This window comes from Phycodurus eques, chromosome 15 (genome assembly GCF_024500275.1).
Source record: "Phycodurus eques isolate BA_2022a chromosome 15, UOR_Pequ_1.1, whole genome shotgun sequence".
Taxonomy (NCBI): Eukaryota; Metazoa; Chordata; class Actinopteri; order Syngnathiformes; family Syngnathidae; genus Phycodurus; species Phycodurus eques.
Window position 1 is genome coordinate 2733671 of NC_084539.1, and position 26953 is coordinate 2760623.

General features: G+C 42.3%; 1 protein-coding gene across 1 annotated transcript in view; it reads right to left on the reverse strand.

Moving 5' to 3' along the window:
• dcc (DCC netrin 1 receptor) overlaps positions 1–26953 on the reverse strand; it is a 310603-nt gene that overhangs the window by 172299 nt on the left and 111351 nt on the right. The window contains exons 6-7 of the mRNA XM_061698483.1: positions 9012–9166; positions 8584–8704 (exon numbers count right to left, since the gene is read on the reverse strand). Of these exons, the coding sequence (XP_061554467.1) occupies positions 8584–8704; positions 9012–9166 (276 nt within the window). The remainder of the gene's footprint in view (positions 1–8583; positions 8705–9011; positions 9167–26953) is intronic.

The window sequence follows — 26953 nt, forward strand, 5'->3', positions numbered from 1 at the left end:
CTCTATTGCTTCTATTTCTGACCCATCTGCATCACACATGAAACTCATTAGGAAATAAAAAATGGTATTGCCATTAGAACATAGGTTACAAGTTACTATATGATTCAATCTCTTAGGGCTGACAACCATTTCCACTCAAATTCACATCTATGGTCAATTTACATACAACCCCAATTCCAATGAAGTTGGGACGTTGTGTTAAACATAAATAAAAACAGAATACAATGATTTGCATATCATGTTCAACCTGTATTTAATTGAATACACTACAAAGACAAAATATTTAATGTTCACACTGATAAACTTTATTGTTTGTAGCAAATAATCATTAACCTGGAATTTTATGGCTGCAACACGTTCCAAAAAAGCTGGGACAGGAGGCAAAAAAGACTGCGAAAGTTGAGGAATGCTCATCAAACACGTGTTTGGAACATCCCGCAGGTGAACAGGCTCATTGGGAACAGGTGGGCGCCATGATTGGGTAGAAAAGGAGCTTGCCTGAATTGCTCAGTCATTCACAAGCAAAGATGGGGCGAGGTTCACCTGTTTGTGAACAAGTGCGTGAGAAAATAGTTCAACAGTTTAAGGACAATGTTCCTCAACGTACAATTGCAAGGAATTTAGGGATTTCATCATCTACAGTCCATAATATCATCAAAAGGTTCAGAGACTCACTGCATGTAAGCGGCAAGGCCGAAAACCAACATTGAATGCCCGTGACCTTCCATCCCTCAGGCGGCACTGCATCAAAAACCGACATCAATGCGTGAAGGATATCACCACATGGGCTCAGGAACACTTCAGAAAACCAATGTCAGTAAATACAGTTCGGCGCTACATCCGTAAGTGCAACTTGAAACTCTACTATGCAAAGCAAAAACCATTTATAAACAACACCCAGAAAGGCCGTCTGCTTCTCTGGGCCCTGTCATGGTCTGTGTTTTGGTTTGGGTTTTGTTTAGTTTTGTTCCATGTTTTCCTGTGTTCCATGTTTGTCGTGTGCTCATTAGGTTGTTGTGTCCACCTGTTCTCGTCTACCTTGTGTCGACCAATCAGCTCTCTCCAGAAACTCGTGTCTTGTCCAGGTGTTCCTCGTTGTCTCGTCAATCTGTTTGTATTTAGTTCCCTGGTTTCTTTCAATTCTTGTCGGTTCGTTGTCGTTGTCACGTCTTTGCCATGTCATAGTCAGCAGTTGTCGTTGTCATTGTCCCTATCAGTTCCACGTCTTACTCACAGGTCATAGTTTGTTTTCAGTTTTAGATATTCAAGTGTTTCTTTGTTACTTTGTTTTGGTTGTTATCTGTTGTGGGACTTTGTTTAGTTTTGCTTCATCCAATATCCTTGTTTGCCCTTTTTGAACGATTAAATATTATTTTTTTGAGACTCCCGCACTCCTGTCTTACCTCCCTGCTTCCCTGCAATTGGGTCCACCATGTTCCTCACCTTCGCCCAAACCACGAACGTGACAGGCCCGAGCTCATCTATGATGGACTGATGCAAAGTGGAAAAGTGTTCTGTGGTTCGACGAGTCCACATTTCAAATTGTTTTTGGAAATTGTGGACGTCGTGTCCTCCGGGCCAAAGAGGAAAAGAACCATCCGGACTGTTATGGACACAAAGTTAAAAAGCCAGCATCTGTGATGGTATGGGGCTGTGTTAGTGCGAATGGCATGGGTAACGTACAGATCTGTGAAGGCACCATTAATGCTAAAAGGTATATACAGGTTTCAGAGAAACATATGCTGCCATCCAAGCAATGTCTTTTTCACGGACACCCCTACTTATTTCAGCAACACAATGCCAAACCACATTCTGCACGTGTTACAACAGCGTGGCTTCGTAGTAAAAGAGTGCGGGTACGAGACTGGCCTGCCTGCAGTCCAGACCTGTCTCCCATTGAAATGTGTGGCGCATTATGAAGCTTAAATACCACAACGGAGACCCCAGACTGTTGAACAGCTGAAGCTGTACATCAAGCGAGAATGGGAAAGAATTCCACATCCAAAGCTTCAACAATTAGTGTCCTCAGTTCCCAAACGTGTATTGAATGTTGTTAAAAGCAAAGGTGATGTAACACAGTGGTAAACATGACCCTGTCCCTGGAGCCTATCCCAATCAGGTGGGATAGGCTCCAGCACGCCTGGGATCCTAGTGAGGATAAGCAGTATAGGAAATGGATAGATATATATGCATTCAAATTAATTACGTAATACACCCTGTTATTGTAACTTGTAACTGGGTACTATACGATATAGTGTATGCTGTTAACTAAGGTATTCACATGTGCTGACAATAATAATTCCTTTTAGTAAGCCATTTTATCAGACAAGAAGAAAAGAACACATTCACGTTTGTTTCATCAGGTGTCCCTGAACGTATCTTACATAGACAAGCCGATATTAAAGTCCAGTATACATGACCAAATGTTAAAATTAGCTGCATTTAAATAAATCAAGCACACTATAACCACCTCTCCTGGAGCCATCACCTTATCGTAGTGGAGGTTTGCGTGGCCCGATGATCCAAGGAGCTAAGTTGTCTTTTGCTTTATTCTCCTTGCAGGGTCACCCATGGGAAACAGGTCCTAGGTGAGGGACCACTAAAAGACCCCCTATGATGAGTAAAATAATTGAATCATGTTTTCCTTTGCCCGCACCCGGTTTACCGCGGCCCCACTCTGGAGCCAGGCCCGGAGGCGGGGCTCGAAGGCGAGAACCTGGTGGCCGAGCCTGCACCCGTAGGTTCCTCTTCCCATCGGCTCACCACCTGTGGGATGGGCCAAGGGGGTTGGGTGCTGTGTAGGCTGGGCGGCAGCTGAAGGCGGAGACCTTGGCGATCTGATCCCCAGCTATAGCTGGCTCTAGGGATGTGGAACGTCACCCTTCTGGCAGGGAAAGAGCCTGAGCTGGTGTGTGAGGTCGAGAAATTCCGCCTGGACATAGGCTCACTTCAACACACAGCTTGGGATCAGGTACCAGTCTTCTCGAGAGGGGTTGGTCTCCCCCCGGCTCAGTGCCTGTACGTTGGGGTTCACCCCAGTAGATGTAAGGGCTCCACCTTCAGGTGGGGGGAGTGGTCCTGAATGTTGTTTGTGTTTATGCACCAAACAGCAGCTCAGAGTACCCACCCTTTTTGGAGTCCTTGGAGGGGTTGCTGGAGCGTGCTCCTGCTGGGGACTCCCTTGTTCTGCTGCTGGACTTCAACGCTCACGTGGGCAATGACAGTGAGACCTGGAAGGACGTGATTGGGAAGAACGGCCTCCCGATAAGAACCAGAGCAGTGTTCTGGTATTGTACTTCTGTGCTTGTCATGGACTGTTACAAACACCATGTTCAGACATAAGGGTGTCCACATGTGCACTTAGCACCAGGACACCCTACGCCGCATTTCGATGATCGACTTGGGGATCGTGTCATCGGACTTGCGTCATGTCATGGACACTCAGGTGAAGATGGGGCGGAACTATCAACCGATCACCACCTGGTGGTGAGTTGGCTCCAATGGTGGGGGAAGATGCCGGTCCGACCTGGCAGACCCAAACTTATTGTGTGGGTCAGCTGGGAAGGTCTGGTAGAGTCCCCGATCAGAAGAAGTTCCAAGTCCCACCTCCGGCAGAACTTCATCCATGTCCCGGGCGAGGCAGGGGACATTAAGTCTGAGTGGACCATGTTTCCCGCCTCCATTGTTGAGGCGGCCTGACCGCAGCTGTGGCCGTAAGGTGGTCGGTGCCTGTCATGGCGGCAATCCCCGAATCCACTGGTGGACACCAGCCGTAAGGGATGGGGTCAAGCTGAACGAGTCCTATCAGGCCTTTTTTCCCCGTGGGACTCCGGAGGCAGCGGATGGGTTGTGGCTGGCCAAGCAGAATACAGCTTCGGTAGTCGCTGAGGCAAAAACTCAGGTGTAGGAGGAGTTTGATGAAGCCATGGAGAAAGACTAGACCAGCTCTACAGCCTCAGCAGGGTCCTCGAGGGTGCATGGAAGTTTGCCCAACCAGTCTATATGTGTTTTTTGGACTTGGAGAAGGTGTTCGACCATGTCCCTCTGGGATTCCTGTGGAGGTTACTCTGGGAGTATGGGGTACCAGACCCCGTGATACGGCCTGTTCCGTCCCTGTACGACCGGGGTCAGAGTTTGTTCCGCATTGCCAGCAGTAAGTCGAATACGTTTCCAGTGAGGGTTGGACTGCGTGATGAAAGTCAGCTTTGCTCTTGGATATTTATCTGCATAATGTGAACAATTGCAAATCAGTTTAACCCGGAATCAGTCAATTTTTTTATTTTTTTTTAAATATCACTTTCAAGGTGACATAAACGCAGTGTGGGCTCATAACAATTAGGGGACGTTGTTATGTGTGCATTACGGGATAAAATGTAAAAAAATAGAAACAGAATAAAGACAATTAATTTTGAATTACCATTCATGGAACGTGACTCACCTCAAATTCAAATCCCGGCCCTGCCTGTGTGGAGTTTGCATGTTCTCCCCGTGCCTGTGTGGGTTTTCTCCAGGTGCTCCGGTTTCCTCCCACATCCCAAAAACATGCATGGTAGGTTGATTGAAGACTCTAAATTGCCCGTAGGTGAATGTGAGTGTGAATGGTTGTTTGTTTCTATGTGCCCTGCGATTGGCTGGTGACCGGTTCAGGGTGTACCCTCCCTCCCGCCCGAAGATAGCTGAGATAGGCTCCAGCAGCCCGCGACCCTAGTGAGGATAAGCGGTAAGGAAAATGGATGGATGGATGGATGGATAATGATTCAAACATTATCTTCTATTCTTCATGGAGGCTCTGCATCACCTCCCTCACCTGACCACACATCCATGGTAGCTTCACTGTTGTGAAGCTTCATTTAATTTGGAATAACCTGTAGCTTAGCTCACTACATTTTAGTAGCTTGCCCAACATAGCATTTTAGGTTGCTTTATTATTTTGTAGTTCCGGTATAAATAAAGAATATGGAGTCAATTGTACATCTGAAGAGATAGTCATAACTGTGTGTGTCTGTGTGTGTGTGTGTGTGTGTGTGTGTGTGTGTGTGTGTGTGTGTGTGTGGATGCGTGCGTGCGTGCATGCGTGAATGTGTATGTGCATGGTCTCACATGTCTGTATGTCTGTCTGTCTCAAGAGTCACTCAAGGGATCAAGTGGCCTGCAGTTGTCAAGGGTAACAAGGTGGTATGCTGACATTCACACAAACGCATAGAAACACTGTGATTTCTCATGGGAGCGTTGATTGGGCACTGTGCAGCCTGCTGGGATGCTCGTTTCCCGTGGCGATAGGAACCAAGCGATAACACCAACCATCTGACCCTCCTAATATTTCCCTGTGTGTGTGTATGTGTGTGTGTGTGTGTGTGTTTGCGTGTGTGTGCGTGCGTATCTGCGTGTGTGTGTCGATATACAGTGGGTACGGAAAGTATTCAGACCCCCGTAAAGTTTTCACTCTTTGTTATATTGCAGCCATTTGCTAAAATAATTTCTTTTCTTTCCTCATTAATGTACACACAGCACCCCATGTTGACAGAAAGAAAATTGAATTGTTTACATTTTTGTAGATTTAGAAAAACTGCAATATCACACAGCCATCAGTATTCAGACCCCTTGCTGTGACACTCATATATTTAACTCGGGTGCTGTCCATCTCTTCTCATCATCCTTGAGATGGTTCTACACCTTCATTGGAGTCTAGCTGTGTTTGATTATACTGATTGGACTTGATTCGGAAAGCCACACACCTGTCTATATAAGACCTTACAGTTCACAGTGCATGTCAGAGCACATGACAATCATGAGGTCAAAGGAACTGCCTGAAGAGCTCAGAGACAGAATTGTGGCAAGGCACAGATCTGGCCAATGTTACAAAAAAAATTCTGCTGCACTTAAGGTTCCTAGGAGCACTTTGGCCTCCATAATCCTTAAATGGAAGACGTTTGGATGCCCAGAACCCTTCCTAGAGCTGGCCGGGGGAGAGGAGCTTTGGTGAGAGAGGTAAAGAAGACCCCAAAGATCACTGTGGCTGAGCTCCAGAGATGCAGTCGAGAGATGGGAGAGAGTTCTAGAAAGTCACCCATCACTGCAGCCCTCCACCAGTCGGGGCTTTATGGCAGAGTGGCCCGGCGGAAGCCTCTCCTCAGTGCAAGACACATGAAAGCCCACATGGAGTTTGCTAAAAAACACTTGAAGGACTCCCAGATGGTGACAAATAAGATTCTCTGGTCTGATGAGACCAAGATAGAACTTGTTGGCCTTAATTCTAAGCGGTATGTGTGGAGAAAACCAGGCACTGCTCGTCACCCGTCAAATACAGTCCCAACAGTGAAGCATGGTGGTGGCGGCATCATGCTGTGGGGGTGTTTTTCAGCTGCAAGGACGGGACGACTGGTTGCAATCAAAGGAAAGATGAATGAGGCCAAGTACAGGGATATCCTGGATGAAAACCTTCTCTAGAGTGCTCAGGACCTCAGAGTGGGCCTAAGGTTCACCCTCCATCAAGACAATGACCCTAAGCACACAGCTAAAATAACGAAGGAGTGGCTTGTTGCATCATTCCCAAAAAGACTCAATCGCTGTTTTAGCTCAAAAGGGTGCTATTAAATACCGAGCAAAGGCTCTGAATACTTATGGCTGTGTGATATTTCAGTTTTTCAATTTTAATAAATCTGCAAAAATTCCAACAGTTTTTTGTTCTGTCAATATGGGGAGCTGTGTGTACATTAATGAGGGAAAAAAATGAAGACAAAGAGTGAAAAATTTAAGGGGGTCTGAATACTTTCCGTGCCCACTGTATATGAGGACATATATAAATATATATATATATATATATATATATATATATCCCAGCTATCATCAGGCAGGAGGCGGGGTACACCCTGAACTGGTCGCCAGCCAATCGCAAAGCACATAAAAACAAACAACCATTCACACTCACATTCACACCCACGGGCAATTAAGAGTCTTCAATTAACCTAGCTTGCATATTTTTGGGATGTAGGAGGAAACCGGAGTACCTGGAAAAAACCCACGCAGGCACGGAGAGAACATGCAAACTCCATACAGGCGGGGCCTGGATTTGAACCCCGGTCCTCAGAACTGACACGTCTCGTCAGTCCATATAATGTTCTTCCAAAAGTCTTGGAATCATTCAGATTGTTTTTTTTTTTTTTTAAAAGAGGAAAAGTGTTCTGTGGTCCGACGAGTCCACATCTCAAATTGTTTTTGGAAATTGTGGACGTCGTGTCCTCCGGGCCAAAGAGGAAAAGAACCATCCGGACTGTTATGGACGCAAAGTTCAAAAGCCAGCATCTGTGATGGTACGGGGCCGTGTTAGTGCCAATGGCACGGGTAACTTACACATATGTGAAGGCACCATTCATGCTGAAAGGTACATACAGGTTTTGGAGAAACATATGCTGCCATCTAACCAATGTCTTTTTCATGGACGCCCCTGCTTATTTCAGCAAGACCATGCCAAACCACATTCTGCACGTGTTACAACAGCGTGGCTTCGTCGCAAAAGAGTGCGGGTACTAGACTGGCCTGCCTGCAGTCCAGACCGGTCTCCCATGGAAAATGTATGGCGCATTATGAAGCGTAAAATACGACAACGGAGACCCCGGACTGTACATCGAAGCTGTACTTCAAGCAAGGATGGGAAAGAATTCCACCTACAAAGCGTCAACAGTTAGTGTCCTCAGTTCCCAAACGTTTATTGAATGTTGTAAAAAGAAAAGGTGATGTAACACAGTGGTCAACATGATCCTGTCCAAGCTTTTTATTTGAATGTGTTACAGCCCTAAAATTCTAAGTTAATGATTGTTTGCTAAAAACAATAAAGGTTATCAGTTTGAACATTCAATATCTTGTCTTTGTAGTGTATTCAATTAAATATGGTTGAACATGATTTTCAAGTCATAGTATTCGGTTTTTATTTATGTTTGTATGTTATGTGTGAAAGCATTTGAATAGTAAGTGTGAGAGCTAATCCTGAAGTGTCCCTAACGCCCCTTATATTTAACAGTGGAAATGCACACGGACTCCACATATGGAAATCACAACAATCCCAATGAGTCAATTTGCACTGTCCGGCCACAACATTAGGTGCACTTTCACAATCTAATGGACTCAATACAAGAGCGGTATCAACAATTTTGCCGTCTCCAATATGAGAATGATCCATTTCGATCAACACTGTCAGAATCTTATCTTATCTTTCATAGTTTGCTTTTTAAACCGACAAAGTACAGCTATTATACACACTGGTAGATGAATAGTTGTGACAGCAAGTGGTCATTGAGTGCATACTATATGCCTGACTGGACTGTATGTACTAGTTTATTTATGAATAAAATAAAACATTTATGGTGTACGCCTATAGTGCATTCATCTTTTTGTAATTGTGTCTGCGTAGTGAAGGTTCTACTAAAAAGTGTGAAGAGATTGAAGAACAGTGGGGCAGAAACATACGATAATCGGGATTTGGATAATTTGATGAGGAAATTATTTTAAGATCGAAATGGAGACGGCCGATGATTGAAGCTAATGTCAACACAGCTATCATCTTTGATGGATGTTCACGGTTCTCACCTTGCTCTCGGAGCAACAGTTGAGCCATGGCCTGTGAGCTGCCGGCGATATTCTCTGCAATGCACTGATAAAATCCTTCGTCTGACTTGACCAAACCGAGAATGTGCAGGTTACTGCCATCCTAAATTACAACGAACATAGACAACACGTGATTGTTAACAATTAGCCAGGTGATGGTGTGAACATTTGCGATATTATTGTGTGCTATGGAATTATGGATTCTGAGTGCTAACCAGATGAGTCAACCAAAAGAAGAGATATTAAGATAATTGTTCACCAACATTAACACTATTAATTTCAAAGTATCTAAGTTTCATATGTAAAGTTCCTTGATACTTGATGTCAATATGTACTACGTGCTCATATTTTTAATCTAAATTATTTGAATGGTTGAATTGTTTTTTTTCTGTGCTCCTTTTTTTGCTCACCACTATTTGGAAATAGTCACTGGGGATAACCTCCTCTCCGTTCTTCATCCAGCGTATGGTCGGCGGTGGGTTTCCTGTCACGGCACACTCCAGCTCAATGTCAGTGGATTCATAGGCGTAAGTGTTGGTTGGATAGTTGAGGAATTGAGGTGGAACTGCACAAATAAACACAAATAATACTGTAAGTAACAAGAATACCTACATACCTCTTCTTGTTCTCTGTCCATCTAAGCAAGAATACACGAAACATTCTGTATGTAATTTGCTGAACTTTGGTTTATTTACATCAGGATTATGCTTCACAAGAGAAAGTCCGAAAACAAATTTAATCAACCCAACTTCAGTGGGTCAGTAGTGTCGTTAATAAGAGTTTTTTTTTTTTTTTTCAGGTTTTGAGTTGAAGTTAATGAGTTGAATTAACGCAAGGACAGCTATTAGAAAACAGAAGCACTAAAAGTTGACAGCACGAAAATGCAGTGTTGGGCCAAAAAAGGCATTATGAGTAGCTGCCTACATGCATGGTCATAACATGACTGTTTTTAACATCAAATAGCTTTTCAGTCGAAAAGTAAACAGGTACAGTAATTAAGAGGATTTCTAAACCATTAACCCACATTTAGTATTTTATCATTCAGTAAATTTACAAACCAAATTAAAATAGCTAAAATAATTATGTTGCACAAAACTGGGAGCAAATGCCATTTCACAAACTACAAACCAGTTTCATTACTACCAAATTCTCAAATATATGAGAAAAACTATTCAAGCATAGGTTAGATTCATTTCTAATTAGATACAATTTACTCTGAGGGAGTCAGTATGGCTTCAAAAGTTGGGTTAGTTGATTAATAATAATTGAATACATTGCAGAAATAAGATTCAAGCAACAATAAGAAACATATAATTGTAATGCTGGTTAACCTAAAATAAAGCATGCCACACCATCAGCCTTGACATATTACTCCAAAAAATTGGAGAAACTACGCATTAGGAGAAACTACGCATTAGAGGTATTGTTTTGGAATGGATAATCACTGCTCAAAATGTTTGGATAGTACTTGTGGTGTTCCCAGGGGTCTGAATTGGGGCCCAAGTTATTCATTATATATATATATATATATATATATATATATATATATATATATATATATATATATATATATATATATATATATATACACACATATATATATATACACACATATATATATATAAATATATATATATATATATATATATATATATATATATAAAGTTTTAATTTATTTATTTTATTTATTTGCTGACAACAAAAATGTTATGTACAGTATGTATGTATGTACTGTATGAATGTATATATTTTTGGTAAAAGAGGTAAGGATCTAAATAAATGTGAACTTTATCTTATTCCTTGTCAGACCACAGCACATGGTGTTTCAGTACGGAATATTTACATGTGTATTTAGTGTACTTTATGTAGTAATTAAAAAGTTCAATCAATCAGTATTTTCAGTTGTATGAGGTGTGTTTTTCAGTACGTGGAGGGCAAGTTGTGAATTTACTGTGTAACTGAACGAATATTGGAGATTGATGTGAGTCAAAAGATAGACATTCAGAAGCAGTGCAAGGTTCGTCCATCTGTTATTCTTATCCTCACTCGGATCGTAGATACACTGGAGTCAATCCCAGCATGCTTTGGGTGAGAGGCGGGATACACACTGAACTAGTCGCCAGCCAATCACAGGGCAGCAGTGCGAAGTAAGCATGTAAAGTAGCTAACTGACCAAACCATACTGCTACAAGCTGTCGTAAAATGTTGATTTACGACGGTACAAACAGGCTCACTTGATTCAGAACAGGATAATGACAAGATTGACTGCTATTATTGAAAAGCATCATATGACTGTGAAATGCCACGAGAGACAGAAAGCATTTCTGAACCATAACACAGATTCGAATGAAGCCTGAAGGGTCTCGTGTAGCAGTAGAGATTGCGGCGATGCTGTCAGTGATCCAAAACAACAAATATTCACCCTGTCAGGAAACACGCAACTGACATCCAGGAATGTCACGTCACTGTCACACACATTTAAAGAAATCCACACTTTGAAAGCCCTGATACAGTAAAAAAAAAAAAAAAACAATATTAGAGGAGACGGGAGAGTGCAGGAAGAATGAAAGACAAGTAGCAAATTCAAACGAAAGAGCAAATCAGAGGCAGGAAGACAAAATGAGTAGAGATATGATTGAGAGTTTATTGGAGAGATGTAAAAATAAATAATCAGGTCATGAACATGGGAAAACCGATCAAGAAATGTCAAATAAAATTAGTTAGAAAGTAGATGAGCTGTATGTGTTTCCCATCAGTATATCATTATCTGGATGTATAACTTTATCACTGCAGTTATGCTCGAATTAAGAGATAATGATTTCCTTTGAACACAGGACTGCTGCAGCTTCACAACACCAACAATGACACACGACAACTCTCACTGAAATACATGTCCAGGAACCAGCCTATGAAACATGAAAATAGAATCCTCCATCTTCCACGAAACCACGAGAAGCTACCCAAAGAAAATTGAAATCCATGGGAATATCATCTCAGAGACGTTTTTTTCTACTCAGAAAGAAAACAGACAATACTGTCATCAAATTACTTTGTCATGATGCAACTCCAGTTGTTTGCACATATTGGAAATAAAGCCATGGAAATGCTCGCTCACTGTGATTTCACATAACATGTCGACTTTCTACGTAAGGTGGGACATGTAACACTACAATGTTGACATCCAGAATATGGTGCTGCACAGTTGTAATTGTACATTTTACAAAGACACTCACACAACACAAAGTAATTAACACTATTGTAGGTCTCCCTCAAAGAGTACTAGTACTTTATACAGTATATGCAGGGAAAATCAGCTGTGAATAAAGGGCTTCAATTCATCTGGGTCTTGTGGGCAAGTGGGCCTGAAGCATGATAGAACTGTCCCAATGTCATTGCGCCATAGGATTCACATGATAGTGTTTTATGGCTCAATCCGGGTTTTACAACCTGGGAGCCTTATTTGGTAATGCAAGTGATTTTCAAAATGCACATTACATTTTGTGAATAATGGATTTGTCACAAATACTACGATAATACAGTATTTTGAATTCCTGTCTGTGACGAGATGCAGTGCAGGCCTAAGAAGACTGACTCCTACCACTATTTTTAATTCATTCACCTACATTTATTTATTTTATTTATTTTTTTTACTTTACCTTCATTTAGAATTTCGAGAGCGGAAAAGTGTCAGTTTTAAGGTAAGCTTGCTAGCTTTGGCCACACCAACGCATGGACACTAGCTCATCTTACTGGCTGCTTGTCTCTCCTACCGCCTTTCTTCTAAAAACTCCAACCGGATGAACGTGGGTACGGATTTGTGCAGTGATGTACCTGAACTCTATTCTTCCCTCACTCGTGAACAAGATAATAGTACTAAGGGTAATTTGAGCAAATGTGCTATTACAGAAGTGTGTATCAAACTGGTAGCCCTGGACATGAATCAGCGCCCAAGAAGTACAGTAGCTCCCAGTTTCCAAAAGGTACGTGATCCCTGAATTAAGCAATCATATCCAAAGCTTGAACGCAAATGGTGTGCGACTAAACTTCCTTCAGGCATGGGGGGATTGTTTGCTCTTGTGGGAGCCAAAACTAATTATTTCTCCAGAATAATTTGTCTTTGTAAAAAAAAAAAAAAAAAAAAAAAAACGAAATATTTATTTTATACAGTAGTGATGCTAGCCCAATAATCCAACAGCTCTTCCTATTCAGCGAATAATTTATTGCAATTTTTTACTCAGAAAATTCCACTCATTAGTGAAGAGATTAAAGACACTTTGCCTCAAACATGGTTAAATGGTTTGATTGGTGGAACCTATACAGACACGAAGGTAAATAGTTTGGATGCACTCTCACACCTTGAGGGAGGCTCATACAACTCATTTGCTTGCTCAACCCTCTCCCCGGGGAACTCGTTAAAGAGCTATTTCCAGTCTGAGGATTTTCTATTAATCTATCTATTCTTAACATCGTTTCTTAATCCCTTTTCTCTGGCATCGTACCGGCCACTTATAAGGAAACAGTTATTAGACCCTAACCCTAATAAGACCCAAGATCAACTGAGATTCTTAGGAACCTTAGGCCATTTTCAAATCTCCCCTTTACAACCTCCCCTCCCCCAAAAAACGTATCACAACAGATAATCACATGGCCTCTCACAATCCATTTAAACTATTTCAGTCTGGATTCAGGCTTTAGCATTTTTCTTGTTTAGACTTTTCAGTATCACTGAGAGAAGACACACCGTGTAATTCAATTCATGGCTTACATGCAGACATTTTGGTTATTCCGACTGAAATCATTCTGACTGAAGAGTGCCTGTGTTTTTTTTCAACACGGAGATGAAAAGTTAATATTGGTTGATTGCCTACAGAAAGCGAGACACGGGTTTCCATGTGCGATTTATTAATGCAGACACATAGGCTTAATAACAGCTCGCAATGTAGAAAAGAAAAATGTTTACACTTTTAACATACGGGCCGGGCAATTCATCTCATTTTAATTGTGATCTCAATTTAGGATTCACAATTATAAAATGCGTGCTGCGTGCAGGTGCAGCTGCTGCCCACTACCCATTTGAGAGTTGGGCAGCAGAAGAAAAGAATACTTATATCACAAATCATTTATCAGTTACCTAAGTACAGTATTTCTTTTCTTTTGCAATCAAACTCTCATATGCAGGGGCGACATGTCCCAAAGTTTCGTGAGGGCAGAGCACAGACACCCAGAAAGAAAAATGCTTCAAAAAATGCTTTAAATGCCATAAAATTCAAAATATTGGGATGATGTTTCTGATATTTTCAGAAGTTGCAGCAGGCATAAAAATCTCTAGGAATGTCCACATACCTTTGGTGATAAATGATTACAGTTTTGTGACATTAAACAGCATTAAGCTTTTACTATATTGTGAGCAGATGGAGAGAATAATGCTAAACGGCCATGAATTTCAAAATATTGGAGCGATCGTTCCAATATTTTCAGAGGTTGAAGTGGGCATTAGTAGAGATGTCTGCATAACTGATTGATTGGTGATGGTGACGAATGATTGCAGTTTTGTCACATTAAGCTTTGTTAAGCTTTTTCTCTATAGAGGAGTTTCCAAAAGGGCTCCAATGAAATCGAACGCGTTCAATTTCACCGCGACTCCCTGCCGACCCGGCTGGTCTCCAGGAGACTCAAGCAGACGTCATGGAAACGTCCCCACAACAACGGACACTCGAGTCGTCATCAGGTTGCCAACTAGCCTCCAGGTAAAAGAGCTAGGGGTCTTAATTTTAAATCTGGAATGATAGTAAGTAAGTATTTCAATGACCACCAAGGGATAATATATTAAATATGTAACACCTTCAAATGTAGTTTGCATCTTCTTTTTATGCATTATGAGATGTAGTAAAACAAAACAAAAATTAATATAGAAGTGACAGATTGTGATTATGAGATTCCAGAATATTTTATTGCTCAAAAAACAAAAACAACAAAAGGAAAAGACTGCAGGTTTAACATTGATTACCTGGTAACCGGAGGAGACATGTTTACAAAAGTCTTTCTTCGTGGCCCTTTGTGTTTCAAATGACAACAGGCAATACACGAATACGGTTCTGCTTCCTGAGGGAAACAGCTGAGGGGAGCTATTCACATGTTAATATGATGCATCAACAACCAGCTGATCTCCAACATACACAATAATCTAGAGTCTGGCTTGTCTGGACAATGGATACACCCACCGTCACCTGGGTACTCTGCAACTGATCATATATGAGCAGCAACTGCTTAACAAAAAGGAATGGTTGTTATTTGTATGAGCACATACACACTCACTGATTATGTCTTTTATAATATCAATGATGCTGCTTTTATATCTGCACCAACTTCCAATCAGCATGCAAATGGAAATGGCCTCTGTCATTTATTTCAATGAACATCTGCATGTGTGTGTCTGTCTTTGCGGGGAATGAGAATCGAGTGGAGGACACTCAGGCACCATTCAGTTCAACTCTTACTTCTCCCCATGTGAACATAAACTCCTTAGCAGTCTCTTTAACGTCTTAACTGCACCTTAACCATGAATTGCCTGCCATTGTGAACGTCGGTGAAACACAGACCTTATCCTTGATGATGTCTGAAGTAATTAATGACCTGAAAAGCAACTATAATACAAGAATATAATTGTTTGAACTATTTTCAAATTAACCGATGAAAGGTAGTACGTGTTCACAAAATAGATTTTTTTTTTATGAAATATGAAAAATGTTCACAATTACACAATTAAAACTATGTTTTCCCTTGTGTTAAAAGCAATGATTTAAATTAGGGGCATCAGGCCTTCCACCCCGCCAGTGAAGTGAAATATTTTTTAGCAATTATTGTATGTGGAACCCTGTTTCACTAAAAAAAAAAAAACAACAAACACATTTTTCAAACAAATACTGCTTGGATTCATGAACTATGCTTTCGGGCGCTCAGTTGTACGTTCTCATTCGTGCTACGTGTCATGTATTTCAGGTATCTTTTTTAATGTAAATTAGCCCTCAGTATGGTTCCCAAGAAGTGGAAAGTGCAGTGCATTGTGCTATTAAGATGCCCTGGAAAGTCTCGCCTTGGCAGAGGCAAGTGTGCAGTACGCAACGTTTTATTGAATTGTTTCTTCTGCAGAGCTGTCAATGCCATACTTAACAGTATAGGCGGTTCCATTCCTATGAGCGTGGAAAGGGACCATGCTGATCGTCACTGCTGCTGGTGCATGGAACAGAGCACCACGGTGCAGGGAAGCTCGTTTACAACGTGTCTGTTCTTCTCTGTGATACCTGTTTTATATTTGACAAACATGCATGAGGTTCTTATAACTGCATTAATTATACTAACATTGCAACTCATGGTGCCAGATACACCGCCATCCATCCATCCATCCATCCATCCATTTTCTACCGCTTATCCGGGTCGGGTCGCGGGGGCAGTAGCTTTAGCAGGGACGCCCAGACTTCCCTCTCCCCAGCCACTTCATCCAGCTCTTCAGGGGGGATCCCGAGGCGTTCGCAGGCCAGCCGGAGGACGTAGTCTCTCCAGCGTGTCCTGGGTCGTCCCCGGCGTCTCTTCCTGGTGGGAAGTGCCAGGGAGCCGTCCAGGAGGCATCCGAATCAGATGCCCCAGCCACCTCATCTGGCTCCTCTCGATGCGGAGGAGCAGCGACTCTACTCTGAGATCCTCCCGGATACCGAGCTTCTCACCGTATCTCTAAGGGAGAGCCCGGACACCCTGCGGAGGAAACTCATTTCGGCCGCTTGTATCCGGGATCTTGTTCTTTCGGTCACAACCCACAGCTCGTGACCATAGGTGAGGGTAGGAACGTAGATCGGCCGGTAAATCGAGAGCTTCGCCTTTCGGCTTAGCTCCTTCTTTACCACAACAGAGCGATACAAAGTCCGCATCACTGCAGACGCTGCACCGATCCGCCTGTCGATCTCCCGTTCCATTTGTCCCTCACTCGTGAACAAGACCCCAAGATACTTGAACTCCTCCACTTGGGGCAGGATCTCATCCCCGAACTGGAGAGGGCACGCCACCCTTTTCCGACTGAGGACCACGGTCTCAGATTTGGAGGTGCCGTTTCTCATCCCAGCCGCTTCACACTCAGCTGCGAACCGCTCGAGTGAGAGTTGGAGATCACGGCTTGATGAAGCCAACAGAACCACATCATCTACAAAAAGCAGAGATGCAATGCTGAGGCCACCAAACCGGACCCACTCTACGCCTCGGCTGCGCCTAGAAATTCTGTCCATAAAAGTTATGAACAGAATCGGTGACAGAGGGCAGTCTTGGCGGAGTCCAACCCTCACCGGAAACGAGTCTGACTTACTGCCGGATAGGGACAGGGACCGAACAGCCCGTATAAGGGGGTTCAGTACCCCATACTCCCGAAGCACCCCATACAGGACCCCCCGAGGGACATGGTCAAACGCCTTCTCCAAGTCCACAAAACACATGTAGACTGGTTGGGCGAACTCCCATGCACCCTCGAGGACCCTGCCAAGGGTGTAGAGCTGGTCCACTGTTCCACGGCCAGGACGAAAACCTCACTACTCCTCCTGAATCTGAGATTCGACTTCCCGACAGACCCTCCTCTCCAGCACCCCTGAATAGACCTTACCAAGGAGGCTGAGGAGTGTGATCCCCCTGTAGTTGGAACACACCCTCCGGTCCCCCTTCTTAAAAAGGGGGACCACCACCCCAGTCTGCCAATCCAGAGGCACTGTCCCCGATGTCCACGCGATGTTGCAGAGGCATGTCAACCAGGACAGCCCTACAACATCCAGAGCCTTGAGGAAACTCCGGGCGAATTTCATCCACCCCCGGGGCCCTGCCACCGAGGAGCTTTTTAACCACCTCGACGACCTCAACCCCAGAGATAGGAGAGCCCGGCTCAGAGAACCCAGACTCTGCTTCCTCATGGGAAGGCGTGTCGGTGGAATTGAGGAGGTCTTTGAAGTATCCCGAGTCGAGGTCAGCAGCACGCCATCCCCACTATACTCAGTATTGATGGTGCACTGTTTCCCCCTCCTGAAACGCTGAATGGTGGACCAGAATTTCCTCGAAGTCGTCCGGACGTCTTTCTCCATGGCCTCACCGAACTCCTCCCATGCCCAGTTCTTGCTTCACTGAACACCAAAGCTGCATTCCGCTTGGCCAGCCGGTACCCATCATCTGCCTCAGGAGTCCCACAGGCCAAAAAGGCCCGAAGGACTCCTTCTTCAGCTTGATGGCATCCCTCACTGTTGGTGTCCATCAACGGGTTCGGGGATTGCCGCCACGACAGACACCTTACGTCCACAGCTCCGGTCGGCAATGGAGGCGCGGAACATGGTCCACTCGGACTCGATGTCCCCCGCCTCCCCCGGAACATGAGCAAAGTTCTGTCGGAGGTGGGAGTTGAAACTCCTTCTGACAGGGGATTCCACCAGACGTTCCCACCAGACCCTCAAAAAACGTTTGGGCCTGCCATGTCAGACCGGCATCTTCCCCCACCATCGGAACCAACTCACCACCAGGTGGTGATCAGTTGACAGCCCCGCCCCTCTCTTTACCCGAGTGTCCAAGACATGCCGCAAGTCCGAAGACACGACCACATAGTCGATCATCGAACTGCGTCCTAGGGTGTCCTGGTGCCAAGTGCACGTGTGGACACCCTTATGCTTGAACATGGTGTTCGTTATGGACAATCCGTGATGAGCACAGAAGTCCAATAACAGAACACCGCTCACCACGAAGTGACGAGCACACAGCGGAGCAAAGCCTGTATGTACCTTTCAGCATTAATGGTGCCTTCACAGATGTGTAAGTTACCCATGCCATTGGTACTAACACAGCCCCATACCATCACAGATGCTGGCTTTTGAACTTTGCGGATGGTTCTTTTCCTTTTTGGCCCGGAGGACACGACGTCCACAATTTTAGATGAGCTCATCCATCTTAGATGAGCCAGGGCCCAAAGAAGCCGGCGGCGTTTCTGGGTGTTGTTGATAAATGGCTTTTGCTTTGCCTAGTAGAGTTTGAAGTTGCACTTACGGACATAGCGCCGGACTGTATTTACTGACAATGGTTTTCTGAAGTGTTCTTGAGCCCATGTGGTGATATCCTTTACACACTGATGTCGGTTTTTGATGCAGTGCCGCCTGAGGGATCGAAGGTCACGGGCATTCAATGTTGGTTTTCGGCCTTGCCGCTTACATGCAGTGATTTCTCCAGTCTCTGAACCTTTTGATGATATTATGGACCGTAGATGATGAAATCCCTAAATTCCTTGCAATTGTACGTTGAGGAACATTGTCCTTAAACTGTTGGACTATTTTCTCACGCACTTGTTCACAAAGAGGTGAACCTCGCCCCATCTTTGCTTGTGAATGACTGAGCAATTCAGGGAAGCTCCTTTTCTACCCAATCATGTTCCCAATGAGCCTGTTCACCTGTGGGATGTTCCAAACAGGTGTTTAATGAGCATTCCTCAACATTCTCAGTCTTTTTTTCCACCTGTCCCAGGTATTTTAGAATGTGTTGCAGCCATAAAATTCTAAGTTAATGATTATTTGCTAAAAAAAATCAAGTTCATCAGTTTGAACATTAAATATCTTGTCTTTGTAGTGTATTCAATTAAATATAGGTTGAATATGATTTGCAAATCATTGTATTTAACACAACATCCCCAACTTCATTGGAATTGGGGTTGTATTTACTATGGGTAATAAACTCTGAAGCCCATGCGGTTTGACAGCCCAGCGTATTTATGTTCCTGCTGAGAGACACAACTAGGCTGGGACACCTGAGGCCAATCTTAACTGTTTGTCTCAGCCAGAGCTGTCTGTCAGGAGAGCAGCTAAAGCTTACGAGAAGGAAGTCCCCCCTGACAAACAATAGGAAGGAAAGATGAAGGAAGCTGACAAACATGATAACAACCAGAACAAAAAACCAAAGCAGGCTGAGAGAGTGCCATGACTGGCCAATACCAGGCAACAGTGAAATACAGACAAATATTATAAAGTATTTTAAAATATAAACATCACATTGTCCTGAGATTGGTGAGTCATCTATCCATTATCTACCGCTTATCCTGTTCAGGGTCAAAGGTAAACTGGAGCCTAAGTCAGCAGCACGTCATAAGGACTCTCTCCTTTATTTGTACTTTTCCACCATTTTTGATCCTTTAATGTTGGTTTTGCGTCATGCTAACCTGTTGAATTATTTACAGCCTTCTTAGCTGTGACATTCTTTAGTGGAAAATATCAGCACTCGTTGTGTGTGCCTGGGATACAGCAGCCCCTTTACAACTTTCATCTTTATTTACACTTTTCACCCTTTCTGTTTGTGTTTGCACTATTAAAGCCGTTTAACCATAATATATATACAGTGCCGTGAAAAAGTATTGGGCCCCTTCTAAAATGTTTATATTTTTGCATAGTTTTCCCACTTTAATGTTTAAGATCATGAAATAAATGTCAATGTCAGACAAATATAACCCAAGTGAACTTAAAATTGTGTTTTTTTTTGTTTTTGTTTTTTTTTAAGAAAAAAAAATACCTGGTCTTGTGTGAAAAATAAATTACCCCCTTATTAAAGCACAAGTTAATTGTGGCTAATCACAACTTTTGGTTAATTTTCACTGATCACACCCAAGCCTGATTAGTTCCAGACCTGCTCAATCAAGAAATCACTCTAACAGAATCTGTCCCGACAAAATCAAGTCGGACAAAAGATCTAAAAAAGCTGCAACAAAATGACACGATCCAAAGTAATTCCAGAACAGTCGAGAAATAAAGCAATCGACATGTACCAGTCTGGAACGGGTTACAAAGCCATTTCTAAAGCTTAAGATTCCAGCGAACCATAACGACAGCCATTATCCTCACATGGAAAAAGCATCAGTGGTGAACCTTCCCAAGAGTGACCAGCCTACAAAGATTACCCCAAGAGAACAGCAATGACTCATCCAGGAGGCCACAAAAGAACTCAGGACCACATCGAAAGAACTGCGAGCCTCTCTTGCCACAGATAAGGTCAGTGTTTATGACACAACAATAAGGAAGAGACTGGGAAAAAATGGCATCCCTGGCAGAGTTCCAAGGCAAAAACCACTGCTGATCAAACAGAACATCAAGGCTCGTCTTACTTTTGCAAAAAAAAAAGAAAAAAGACACAAAAAAAATTAATATCTGAATGATTCCCAAGAGCGGCACGGTGGAAGACTGGTTAGAGCGTCAGCCTCACAGTTCTGAGGACCCCGACTGTATGGAGTTTGCATGTTCTCCCTGTGCCTGCGTGGGTTTTCTCCGGGCACTCCGGTTTCCTCCCACATCCCAAAAAACATGCATAAATTGGAGACTCTAAATTGCCCGTAGGTGTGCATGTGAGTGTGAATGGTTGTCTGTTTGTATGTGCCCTGCGATTGGCTGGCAACCAGTTCAGGGTGTATGTACCCCGCCTCCTGCCCGATGACAGCTGGGATAGGCTCCAGCACGCCCGCGACCCTAGTGAGGATAAGCGGCTCAGAAAATGGATGGATGATTCCCAAGACTTTTGGAGAATATTATATGGACTGATGAGATGAAAGTTGAGCTGTTTGGAAGGTGTCTCGTTACATCTGGCGTAAGTGTCGCACAGCATTTCAGAAACCAACATCATACCAACAGTCAAACATGGTGGTGGTAGTGTGATGGTCTTCGGATGCTTTGCTCCGTCAGGACCTGGACAACTTGCTAATGATTCATGAAACCATGAATTCTGCTCTTTAACACAAAATCCTGAAGGAGAATGTTCAGCCATCAGCTTGTGACCTCAAGCTGAAGCGAACTTTGGTTCTGCAGAGGGATAACGATCCAAAACACACCAGCAAGTCAACTTCTGAATGGCTTAAAAAAACAAAATGAAAGTTTTGGAGTGGCCGGGTCAAAGTCCAGACTTAAATCAAATGCAGTCGCAGTGGCACGACCTTAAAAAGGCAGTTCATGCTCGAAAACCCTCCATTTTTGCTGAATTCAAACAATTCGGCAAGGAAAAGTGGGCCAAAATATCTCCACAGAGATGTGAAAGACTTATTGCCAGTTACAGAAAACGCTTGATTTCATTTGTTTATCCATCCACTGAGGATGGACCAAGCAGTTATTAGGTTTAGGGGGGCATTACTTTTTCACACAGGGTCAGGTAAACATGAATAATTTTTTTTCACACCTTAATAAATGAAATCAGCATTTAAAAAAATCATTTTAAGTTCACTTGGGTTATATTTGTCAAATATTTACATTTGTTTGATGATAAAGATCAAAGTCGGGAAACTATGCAAAATTCAAAGAATTTGAGAAGGGGGCAAATACTTTTTCACAGCAGTACATTATATTTTTTGTTGTTGTTTTATTTTTTTTGTTTTTTGCACAGAATATTGTCTACAATGAGACAAACGAGGTGTTTCACCCCAGCATGGACCAGTTTCCACTCGGCGAGGGATGTAGCCTGGCACAGATATGGAGATGGACGAGAGCTGCCGCTGAAATGAAGTAAAGTAAAAGTGATAGAGAGGACTAAATGGGACAGGGGATGTGAATGTGAACCATTCGTTCCGTATTCGTGTTACTCACCAATGGACAAAAACTTAACTCGAAAACTGCAGACGTTTGTTTACATTCAAACTTCGGCCCGCAGTCAAGGCGAGTGATGTCATGCACACCGTGATCGCGAAATTACAATTTCATCATCCCGGCACCCTCATTGTGGTAAGTGGAGACATGTTGCTCTCTCGCATCTACTAATGACTAACACTTGTTGGACTGTGCAATGAACGGAAATCAAACTCTGGACCTCCTGTATGCCAAATACCAATGTGGAGGAAGCTCGTATTCGATTAGAAAAGAATATTCATTCATTCTTTCATTGTGGTTTAAGTGTTATGTTCCTTCGCATAGACAGCACTTTATTACAGCTGCATTTGGTGTTAAAGTGCTTTCTGAGGTGAAGTAGTGTTTTTCAATAAGTGCGGAAGCTATAACACAACAACAAACCACAATTAACAATTAAAACATAGGCACTGTTCAAAATCTGTATAAAATCTGATATTAACTCTGACAAGAAATATCCCAAATATTGGAGGATTGCAAATGCTAGACAAGAACAGCGCATCCAGTAAGAGGAATCACAATTCAAAGATTCATTCCAAATTTCCCCAAAGTCTGCCACTCCAAGAGAGACAGATGGTAAATATGAACAGATGTCTGTAACTGATGAGCACACATTTGTTCTGTTTAGAACAATCTGGGCAAGATGTCTTTCCACAAGGTCATATTTAGTATTCTGAGTCCCTTTTTGATCACTTTTTTTACTTTAAACTCCAACAGAAGATGATAGGTAGCGATAACCAAGGTGATTTAAATCGGGCTGAGCCGCACTGAAAGGTTGTGTAAAGTCCCGTTCCCCCTCTGTAACTTGATTGAGTTGAAATCCTGGATTACAAAGCTTAAAACACAAAGGGACTCATCAGGTTGATTTGATTCATCAACTGGGTGGTTTGGGCAGCCACATTAAAAACCTGCAGTCAGGCAGAATGTAGTGAGGAGGGGTACTACCCTGGACAGACTGAGATGGATTAAACAGTCTGAACGTACAAGACCGAAGAGGCTTTAATCCGTAACCATACAAACTCACCGTGATATTGGGGGTTGGGTTATAAAAACTGAGAGAGTTCTGTCCAACAACAATAGTGTACAGACTCCTTCACAGGCAGCTTTATGGGTATAACAGAAAACTAAACATTGTGTTGAGAGAGCAAACGCGGGTCAATAAGGGGACTGCTCCTGCAGATGTCGCCTTCACTGCCGAGGCTAAAACAAGGTACCAAAGAGAAAAAAAATGCAATCCTTGTTTTGGATGCTAGTCTGAATGCAATTAAAGTAACTGCCATACGCAATCACCAGCTCTGCGGATGTTGGCAAATTAGGGTTTATATCATAAATGTTTCTTGAAATCATTTATAGTCCAGCAGTTTTCTACACTATGTGCACCCAAATGGAGAGTTTCATTGAACCATCATTAGTCAAAATCTTATTCATGAACAAGCACAAACCTGTGAGTGATTGAAAATGTATGGTTGCTTGGCGACCATAATGTATTCCCACTACCAACATCTTTTGAATTTACATACAGTACATACCTGGGAATAAATGCATCTACATACTGAGGAAGTTGGCAAATTACAACTCACCAACTTTTCAAGCCAATATTTTAGTCTTTACCCCAAAATGTAAATACATATATTTTAATTCTTTTGCATATCCTATCACAATCCAGCTCATTCGATTTTGAGAATAAACTCTTCCTCAATTAGACGTCAGCCTGTGCCTGGTTTTCTGTCACGCACTAAAAACTGCTGAAGTTCAACCATTTCCGAACTCATCACAATACAGAATCTGCTCTTATCAAAGTGCTAAATGATATAAAGTTGAATACTGACTCGGGAAAGGTGTCAATTCTGGTCTTGTTGGACCTCAGTGCGGCTTTTGATACGGTAGATCATAATATACCGCTGAACAGGTTGGAAACGTGGGTAGGACGAAATGGAACAGTCCTTAAATGGTTCAGGTCCTACCTGGAGGAAAGGAGTTTTTTGTAACCTTTGGAAGTGTTCAATCTCATCGAATGGCAATGACCTATGGGGTCCCTCAAGGGTCAGTTCTCGGACCCGTCCTGTTCAGCCTCTATATGCTACCCTTCGGTCAAATTCTTCAGAACTTTAATTTTGACTATCATAGCTATGCAGATGACACACGGTTATATCTAGCAGTGTCTCCAGATGACTGCAGTTCAATTGAGATGTTGTGTCACTGTCTAAAACAGATAACTATCTGGATGAGCCAAAAATGTCTTCAATTAAACCACAACAAAACTGAGATCATTGTTTTTGGCAATAAAGAAATGAGGATTGCTGTTAATAAATACCTGGAGTCACTCTCCTTAAAAACCAAAGACCATTTCCTTGGTGTTCTGATAGATTCCGACCTGAGTTTCAACAGTCATATCAAATCAATTACTAAACTGCCTTCTACCATCTGAAGAACATATCCAGAGTGAAGGCTTGCATGTGTCAAGCAGAACAGGAGAAGCTTATCCATGCTTTTATCTCAAGTAGACTTGACTATTGTAATGGTCTTCTGACTGGACTCCCTCGAAACAGCATTAAACAGCTGCAGCTCATTCAGAATGCTGCAGCTTGGGTTCTGACCGGAACAAAGAGGTCAGAGCTTATTACTCCAATTCTAAAGTCTTTACACTGGCTTCCAGTCAGTTTTAGAATAGATTTTAAAGTTCCGCTATTGGTCTTTAAATCACTAAACGGTGTAGGTCCTGAATACATGCATGAAATGCTAATTGAATATAAACCCAGTAGGGCTCTGAGATCGACAGACTGAGGTCGAATAGTGGAGCACAGAGTCCAAAGCAAACATGGTGAAGCAGCGTTTAGCTATAATGCTGCACACAAATGGAATAGGTTGCCAACAGATGTGATGTCAGCCCCAAGTGTGCATGTTTTTAAGTCCATGTTAAAAAATCTTCTTTTTTCCCATGCTTTTTAGTGATATTAAAAAATGATAAATGATATTTCTTGGACTGTATGCTGTTTTAATTTTATTTAGTTTGAAATGTTTATAAGTTGTTTTTTCTTTGTTTTTAAATGCACACATGTAAAGCACATTGAGTTACCTTGTGTATGAAATGCAGGAATCCCCAGCTATATGCATTCACTACACGCCCATTCTACCAATCTAACATCACAGGTCAGTTTCCTTTGCCAATGTTTGTCTCTACTTTGTTTGTTATGTGTTTTTTCTGTATTGTTTCCCCATGTTAGATCATTATATTTTCCATAAAATTCACTACCTGCATTGTTGTGTGTGTTTGGGTTTGAGGAAAGAAACCTCCCGTCTTGAACTCTTATCAAAATTTCACAAACTGTAGCAACCTTAAGATTCCGAGACTGATAAAAATCTTTCCTGTCGATTTTCCTAAATTTTATCCACATAAAAAGTGGGGTGGTGCCCCTTTTGCTAGATAAAATTTTAGTTCCATCTTATTCTTTTCTACTAAATTAACTACATTTTTAGTTAACCGTATACACTACAGTGGTGTAGAAGTTAAATTAAAAATGTAAAAAATCAAGGTGATTTACACCAATGTGGTACAATAGGTGACAAAGTAAAATATCTGACAAAATTGTTGACAATTTATTCCACCTGCTGGTTGGCCTGGTTCATTTTTTGGCAGACAGAAAGCCTCACTTCTGATTACTGAAGAGGTTCCCTTCCCTGCAGGAGCTCTGGGACCCTGCCTCCTTTTTCTTTCATATCTTCTCATCTGCACTACAGTTTCTGGGTAGCGATAGCACACCGGCCAACACCACAGCAGGAGGGGCTGGCAGCTTTCTAAATGTGTTCTACATCCAAAGTAATTCATTGAGGCTGTAATATAGCAGAAGAAGAACCCCACAGCCGTTTTCACATTGCATCCCGGTAAATTGGTGCATCAGAGGTGCAACATTAGAGTTGAGACATCAAACTGTACATTCACTCTGCAGTTTGACAATGCAACGTTTTCGGTTTTTGTGCACCGGTCTTGTAAAAGCGCTTAGTGGCCAGCACCTTTGTACACAAAATTTGTGACTGGAAGGAAATAGAAATAAGTTGTGGAAACATTTTGCTTACAAGGCCACCAGTCAGGGCAAGACGAACAATACTACAAACAAAGACAGCGTGATATAAAGCTGCCTCGCTGAACGCCATCATCACAGAGTTACTGACAGGCAGGGTAACGAATTTGATGCATTCAAATGATGATGATGTTGATGATGACGATGATGATGATTCGTTATTACATCACCTGCTGCTATATATACATAAAGATATAAAACTGTATATAAATATTGATATAAAAAAAAACTATAAAAACTGTATATAAATATTGATTCACAAGGAAATTTTATGGTTATCCACAGCTCGTTTTTGAAATACTGTGAACAATATCTACAGTTTATGCTTATCAAATCTTATCAGAAGTTCTCATTATTTTTCCAAACTTTCAAAATTATGCTGTCATGAATTTATTGTTCAATTCCATCATAATCAAAGGCAGATGTAATTATGTGTGGGTCCCATCGTAGTAATGTTGGACAATATCAGGTTCGTAAGTTAATTAACAAATGCTTCCTACCATATAAATTTTATTTAGTTTAATTTAATTCTAATACAATTGAATATGTTTATGTGTGTACAGAGCACACAGTAACGTATTAGTGGCTAATCATAGAAAGAGCGTTTGAAGTTCATCAAGGCAT